The 7,596-nt window shown below is 54.8% G+C and overlaps 1 protein-coding gene across 1 annotated transcript in view; it reads left to right on the plus strand.

The window, feature by feature from the left end:
* The window catches only part of CHD6 (chromodomain helicase DNA binding protein 6), a 53,729-nt gene that overhangs the window by 44,102 nt on the left and 2,031 nt on the right, over positions 1-7,596 (plus strand). The window contains exons 29-33 of the mRNA XM_074157611.1: positions 1,607-1,815; positions 3,018-4,586; positions 5,197-5,345; positions 5,627-5,833; positions 6,526-6,972. Of these exons, the coding sequence (XP_074013712.1) occupies positions 1,607-1,815; positions 3,018-4,586; positions 5,197-5,345; positions 5,627-5,833; positions 6,526-6,972 (2,581 nt within the window). The remainder of the gene's footprint in view (positions 1-1,606; positions 1,816-3,017; positions 4,587-5,196; positions 5,346-5,626; positions 5,834-6,525; positions 6,973-7,596) is intronic.

A 7,596-nucleotide genomic window follows, 5' to 3' on the forward strand; every position in this document is an offset into this window, starting at 1 on the left:
TGTGGTGTGCTCCCATTTCATTTGAATCCCAGTAAGTGGAAGGATGGTGGGACTATCCTGGGACCCTCTGTAGAAACTGGGGAGGGTATGCGGCAGGGTGATGCTGCCTCCATTGCTGCCAGTCCCAGTGTGCAGCCCCGGGATTTCCTGACTGCAAGAACTCTCTGTGGTCAATGGTTCTCAATGGCTTTGTCTCCTGTGAACCTGTTCCTGTTGCAGGAACCCCCATAACCGCTTGGTATCTGTGCTGCCCTGTGCTCTCTGTTCACGGCCTCCTTGCATGGAAGTGGCTCCAGCCCACTGATCTTCCCTCTCCCCTTCCTCTGGACCTCTTCCAGTTGTACTCTCCCCTCTTCAAGGTGGAGGCGTCAGTGGTTGTGCTGTGGACACCACAGCAACCTGGTAATTCCTGCTCTGTAATTCTGTGGGCTTTTTATTTTTTGAGTGCTTTTTTACAGGAGTGTCCTAGGCAGTTTCCCACCAGCCTTTGAGACCTTTCAACAAACTCCTCATTGGGCTCCTTGATTTGGATCACTGTTTTTTCTATTTACTTTCTTCTTGTTATTCTCCTTCTTGGAATGAAATATCACTGTGGAGGGCTCACAGACCCTGGGAGCAGGGGTGGAAATGCTGGTATGGGTGTATTTTGGTCAGCTGGGGAGTGCTGTAGGTGCTGTCACCCTGTCTGCTCTCCCTTGACGTGTCCCAGCTGCTTGCTGCTGCTGGCTCAGAGCTGCAATTCAGAGGAGCTGAGATTTGACATTAAGCTTTCTTCAGCCCACAGCACTCGCATTTCTCTGCCGTGACCTGCTCCTGCTCTTGCCCTGAAGTTTGCACTCTGGTCTGTTCTCTGTGGCCTGTTTCTCTGTGCTCCATTTGCCCAGGGCCGTATTTACGAGGACGCTCTTCACCATCTCTTCCTGGATCGTTCCTTTGAATGATCCCCATGAGGTGAAACCTCAGACAGTCCAAGCCAGAGTGAAAGTTGTCCTCTAACAGTGCTGTAACTGAACCCCCCATCACCATGGCTACTTTCCTTCCAGAGTGGGGGGAGACACCCAGGAGTCCACTGGAGTCAGCAGGGTGGATGGTATTTGGGACCCTTACAGCAGTGAACCTCAGTCACAGTTTCCCTCTGGAAGAGGCTGGATGAAAGCTGTGTCCGCAGGACCTTCCTTTCTAATTCCTGGTACAGAGAGTTGGCTGTTCCATGGAGGTGGTGAGACAACTTGATGTAGCAGGAAGTGAGTAGGTGAGATAGGTTTGTGCCTCCACAGAAGCTGCTGGGGCCTGCACCCCATCAGCAGCGCAGCCAGGAGCAGCACTTAGTGTTTTTTCAAACAGCCAAGAGTGTTTTTTCAACAGTGAGCTCAGAGCCAGAGGACCCATGGCCTTTGCTCTTCCTCACTATGCACCATAAGGCAAAGGATCTCAGGTTGTGGTGAGAGAGCAGCACAGTCTCCCCCTTGTGCTGCTCTTGGCAGCTCCCCCCAAACTGGTGAGCAGTAACTAGGTAGTCCTTTCTGAGCCTCTCTGCCTGGTCCCTTGCCTATACTGGGACCAGAACGTGTCTCAGTGGTGTTCGTGTCTCCTCCGTGCCCCACAGGTGGACCAGGAGGGAGCAGGCAGATTTCTACCGCACTGTCTCCTCCTTTGGGGTTGTCTATGACCAGGAGAAAAAGGTCTTTGACTGGGCCCAGTTCCGAGCCATCTCTCGACTGGAGAAGAAGACAGATGAGAGCCTGGAGAAGTATTTCTACAGCTTTGTGGCCATGTGCAAGAATGTCTGTGGTCTCCCAGTGTGGAAAGAGGATGGTGAGTGGAAATTGCATGGCCTGTGGGAGGGTAATGGTAGATCCATGTAGTCATAGGTCAGAAATGGTCCCACTGCTCTTGTGGAGTGGGAGAGCAAGGGAGGAGTTTCAGGGACAGTTGGAGGCAGTGAGATGCTATGCAGGCTGTGGGCTTGCAGAAGCCATGTGCATTTCTGGCTGCCGTATCACCATCATGTAGCACCTCCCCAGCACAATGGGAAGGTAGGGCAGCCCTGTGGGCTCCTGCTCCTGCTCCTGCTCTCACAGGTCTCATGGAGCTCTCCCATGAAATCACAACCAATTTTATCCAAGAGAGCAACCTGTAGATGTGAAGGAGGAGAAATAGAGAAGCAGCAGATCGTGATCTCCTCCACACTGGAGCTGGAGGTTGTTTGGGTGATCTGTATTGCTGCTTTCTTTCCAAGCATCTTTCTGCTGGTGCTGTATGGAGTCCGCACAGTGTCCATGCTGTGGCATAGCTGACGAGAGAGCTCTGCTACAGGGTAAAGGGAGACTGAACCCACTGGTTGGAAGGCTTGGGAGGAGACTGAACCCACTGCTTGGAAGGCTTGGGAAGCCGGGCCAACACACAGGGCATCTGTTTTCTCAGAGTGCCCTGCAGAGCCCCAGTGCATTGGCACCGTGCAGGACATGGCAGATGAAAAGTTGCTTAGGGGCTATTCAAGTGCAAAGCGATTTGCTTCTAACAGCAGCAGAAAAGATTTCATCTCGGACCTGTCAGGACTGTCAGCGCAGTTCCTTGGATGTGTGTGTTAACGCATTAGGTAGATTTTTCTCATCAAAAGAGCTGCATGAGTTGAGGGATGCCCTTTCCTGAGAACCTGAGAAGGGCTACAAGGGGCTTGGACCCCAAGGAGCTGCTCTGCCAGCAGGTCCAGGCAGCTCCAGCACTGCTGATGCTGGTGGAGCAGAGCTCAGACAAGACTCTGAAATCCTCTGCAGCCAAATGTCGCTCTTCATCCAGCTGCTAAAGCAAAGGGAGTTTACTCCTCTGTGTCTGTTTGGTGTCAAATGAATGGAAGGTGGTGAGACTGGTAAAAGAAGCCTTAATGGTGGCTACGAGCACTCCCCCACCTCATCTGCAGCCTGAGCGAGAGTTAAAACTCACCTTGCTTATCACTGCCTCTGAGTAACTCTCATCAATCTGTATAATGGGGCCTGGCTTTTCTATCCCTGCTGTAGGTCTCCCAGACCCTGACATCTACGTGGAGCCCATCACGGAGGAACGTGCCGCCAGAACCCTCTACCGTATCGAGCTTCTGCGAAAGGTGCGCGAGCAGGTGCTCAAGTGTCCACAGCTCCACGAGCGGCTCAAGCTGTGCCGGCCGAGCCTCTACCTGCCGGTGTGGTGGGAGTGTGGCAAACATGATCGGGACCTGCTGATCGGCACTGCCAAGCATGGCCTGAATCGCACTGACTACTACATCATGAATGACCCTCAGCTGTCTTTTTTAGATGCATACAGGAACTATGCCCAGCATAAAAGAACAGGGCTCCCAGGCCCAGAAACCCTGTGCTGCCTTTACCAGACTAACTCCAAACTCTACAGTTCCCCTCTGTACAGCCAGGTGGACCAAACGTGTGAATCTCTGGAGAATGAAACCGAGGGTCAGATCAAGCTAGAAGCCGCAGACAACACTATGTCCCAAGCTGGGGGCAGCCCGCCGGATGCAAACTGTGAAACATTCATGTCTAAAGTCCAGGACATCATTTCCAGTAACTATGATGAGAGCTCTCTGCCAGACTCACTGGTGTGCATGATGTATGATGAGAAGGCCTGTAATAGCGAGCAAAGCTCCCTTGCCCGAGACAGCCCAGGTTGCACAGATGTTGGAAGCAGTGTTGCTAAACACTCTGAGGGCAAGCTGGAGGGGGATGAGGATCCATCCAGCTGTGATGTGGATGCCATGAGAGAGGCTCCCTTCCTAGAGGGTTTGCAGGTGCGCTGTGACCGAATGGATAGTCAGAATGAGGAAGCTGAGCCTTCACCTTCTACCCCTGAAAGTGACCCTCCACGGACTGTCCCAGCAGAGCTCTGTGAAGCCTTGCATCAGAAGGAGGGAGACCTCACTAGCCCAGCACCAGTGTTGCCCGAGCACGGTGCCATGGAAGGGGCCATAAGCGTGGGGCTCTACAGTCCCAGTCTTCATAGCTATGAAATAAAAGTTCCTCCTGAGCAGAGGTTCATCAATCTGCTGCAGGAGAAAGGAATGGAGGCAAAGTCAGGGCCAAGTCAGAGCCACAGTGAGGAAGATGATGAGGAGGAAGAGGATGATGATAACTCTGAGGCAGCAGCAGATGATGTGGAAGGCTTGAGTGGTCCCAGGACCAGGGCTGGTTGTGACCCCAAGGCTAATGAACTGGGGGGCGAGGAAGAGAGCTCTGGCCTGCCTACGCCTGAGGACACTTGCCCAGAAGATGTGAATGGCAAGAGAGAGTCCCTGAGGCTGGGGACACCTGAAGGACTGGGGGAGCCCGGGCCAGAGGGCAGGGAGGACCATGGCCTGGATGAGGAGAGCACACTGCAGCACTCACCAGACCAGTCTCAGAGCCAGGCTTTCAGCCTGCCTGCACCTCTGCTGGGGGCCCCAGGGGCAGAGCCCCCCCGTGCTGGGGGGGAGGCCTGGGGCCGAGGGGCTGAGGGGCAGGTGGGCTGCAGAGAGGCCCTGCACCCCAAGCCCCAGGGAGTGAAGCAAGAAGAGTGTGAGAACAGAGGTGAGGAGGAGAAAGCCAGCAGCAACCAGAGTCAAGGTACAGTTCCGAGAGCTCCTTCTGGTTGATAGTCACTTGTGCCTGGGGTGGGAGGGACCTGCTGTCCTTCCTGCAGAGCCAAAGCCTTGGGGCTGCCGAGCCCCCGGAGCTGTCTCTCCTCTGCAGGAGCTCAGGTCCTCCTAGCTGATGTGATTGGGGAACAAAGGGATGGTGGCTGCATTTGTCAGCAGGGCTAACCAGAATCCTCGACCCTGAGCCCCAGCAGCCTTTCTGCCATGAGCATCCCATGGAATGCAGGACGCTGTTCCCTTCCTGGCATGGGCACTGCTTGGCAAGCAGCTCCTTCTGGAAAGGCATACGCCTCCTCAACTCCCTCGGGTATGGGGATGGCCAGGGATGGGGGCCACTGCAATACAAGCCCCCCAGACTTGTCCCAGGAGAATGCTGGCCCTTCCTGAGTGTGGCGGTGTGCCTCCGCCTACGACACTGAGCAGCATAGGCCACCTGCTGTGACCTAGGGCTGCTGCATTTCTTGGTGGCTGTTTGGGGAATGGGACCCTTGTGGAGCCAGCTGGGTGCTGGAGTGGGAAGGTGTGAGGAGTGTGAGAGAGGCAGGGTGGTGATGTGCTCTGTTCTGTCACGTTCTCAGATGGTCCAGAGAAGTACTTGGAGGAAGAGAGCAAGAGTTCTGCTTCTGTCCTGCCCGGGGAGATCGATGACCTTCAGGATGTCCGGGCACCGACCATAGCGCAGCTGCTGCAGGAGAAGACACTTTACTCCTTCTCTGAGTGGCCTAAGGTGAGTTTAAAATTAATGCTGTTTGTATTGCAAGTGTTACTGCATAGTCCTGACCAGCAGTGGCTTACACAGCCTCAGCTCTGCCTCCTAGTCCTCCCCACATGCTCCTCACAGATGCTCTAACTGGGGTTCTCTTCCCAAGCACCTGTGGACATGCCTGCCCCAAAATAGTTCCCCGCCGAGCTGAGGTCACCAGGGCTGAGTTTCTCTTTAATCCTGAGATGACATGCACGAGTCAGTCATTCGAGTCCCAGCCTGCTACCATCCAGTTCTGTTTGCAGGACCGTGTGATCATCAACCGCATTGACAACATCTGCCATGCCATCCTGAAGGGCAAGTGGCCATCCTCTAGCCAGCAGTTTGAGACACAAAGCCTGTTGATGGCTCCAGCGGTAGCCAGCAATGCTGGCAGCAGGAACAGCTTTGCTGAGTCAGAAGCCCCTGACCCCAGCTTCAATAATGAGGTGTTAATCTCACAGGTACAAAAGGTGAGGGGGGCCCTTGGGCAGGGACAGGCCTGGGACTCTGTGGTGAAGCATTGCCCAGAAGTGCTCAGGGGTTTCCCAAGCGGGGCCTGGGTTTTCACTGCCTCTTGATGCCACTTGTGGTGTCTAACACATGGCGTAAGCCACTTGGTCCCCTCCACTGAAGGGCTCCTGGTGAGCTTCCCGTGCTCTCAGCCTTCTGCCAGCGCTGCTGGGAAGGCGGCTGTTCCATAGCAGCTCCACAGCTCCTGCGGCTATAGAGGTGCTTCCAGAGTCAGTGCTGGATCAGCCAGCATGGTCAGGGGGAAAAGGGGACACTGCCTTCATGCCCCAAATGAAAGGGTGCAGGAGAGAGCACTGACCCACCAGTCACCAGCTCACTCTCATCTCCTCTTGCTGTTGGACACAGTGCAGAGACAGAAGCTGCTGGCCTGGGACCCCAGCCTGGCTGCCCAGCAGCTGGTGGAGCACCCAGGGTTATAGCACCTTGGGAGATAAAAGTGTGTGAGGGTGCTCCTGCACCATACCCTGACACGGAAAGAGAGGTGTGATGTGCCCAGGGAAAGGGCATCTTTCAGGGCTCCTGCGGAGAGGCAGAAGAGCCTTGCCATTAGCTCAGTGTTGGTTTGAAGAGCTGTGGTCCCTGGGCAGTGCATGAGTGGCTGTAACCCTCTCTGTGGCTTTGATACACACAGGAAGGTTTCCTGACCCCTGCCTTTGCAAAGGACGAGCGGAAGCACAGGAGGCCCTATGAATTCGAGATGGAGAGAGACGCCAAACAGAGGAGCTTGGAGCAACTAGCAGCAGCCCATGTTCATCCACCCATTGTGCTGAACGGCTGGCGTGACACAGCAGTGGACTTGTCCAGAGGCTCTGATGGGTCCCCAGGGAACTCCTCTCCTTTTCCCCTGAACACAAACATGCCCAAACTGGGGACTGTGAACACGCTCCAGGGCTCCTTGGGCATGGACTTGTCTGGCATCCTCCAGGCAGGGTTAATCCATCCTGTCACGGGACAAATTGTAAACGGCAGCCTCCGAAGAGACGATGCTGCCATGAGGAGGAGACGGGGCAGGAGAAAAAATGTAGAAGGGATGGACCTCATCTTCTTGAAGGAGAGGCGTCTTCCAACCAGGCTGCAGGTGGGTTTGCTTCCCAATTTCACATGGTCCCAATGGAATCAGTACAATTTGTCTCATGGTCCAGCTCTCCCCTACAAGGTCTGCTGCCCGTGGCAATGTGGGACCTCCTCCAGGACAGCTTGGCCTGTGCTGGAGCAGGCAGGAGCAGATACCTCTCCAGGGAGGAAGGAAGGTTTTCCCTCTGGCTTGCAGCATTCTGCCTGGAGTGTCTGAGTCCTGCTAAGTGTTACCAAAAGCAATTGTCCCACTTCAGGGGGTGTCTAGGGCTAGAGAACATGAGGAAGGGTCCTTGGCTGCATTGGAGCTGTGGCCAAGAGCATGCTGCACCCTTTATCCTTCTACCCTGGGATCCACTCAAAGAAGAATGGGGCTCTGGGAGCAAGACCAGTCCCTCTAGACCACTTTTAGGAGTGATCTAGGGAGGAGTTGGTCGTCCTGGTGATTAGAGTGTTTCCAGATGAGTCCAGAAGCATCTCCCAGCTCTCCCTGCCCTCCTTGCCACGTGTGGAACACAGTGGTGGGTGGTGATTTAAGGAACAGGCACTGGGAATATGTGGATTAATCTGTGATGGGAGTGGATGAACTGCTTTGGGAGCTCTGCTTATCTGGGCGTGCGAACATCAC

Source organism: Numenius arquata, chromosome 12 (genome assembly GCF_964106895.1).
Source record: "Numenius arquata chromosome 12, bNumArq3.hap1.1, whole genome shotgun sequence".
NCBI lineage: Eukaryota > Metazoa > Chordata > Aves > Charadriiformes > Scolopacidae > Numenius > Numenius arquata.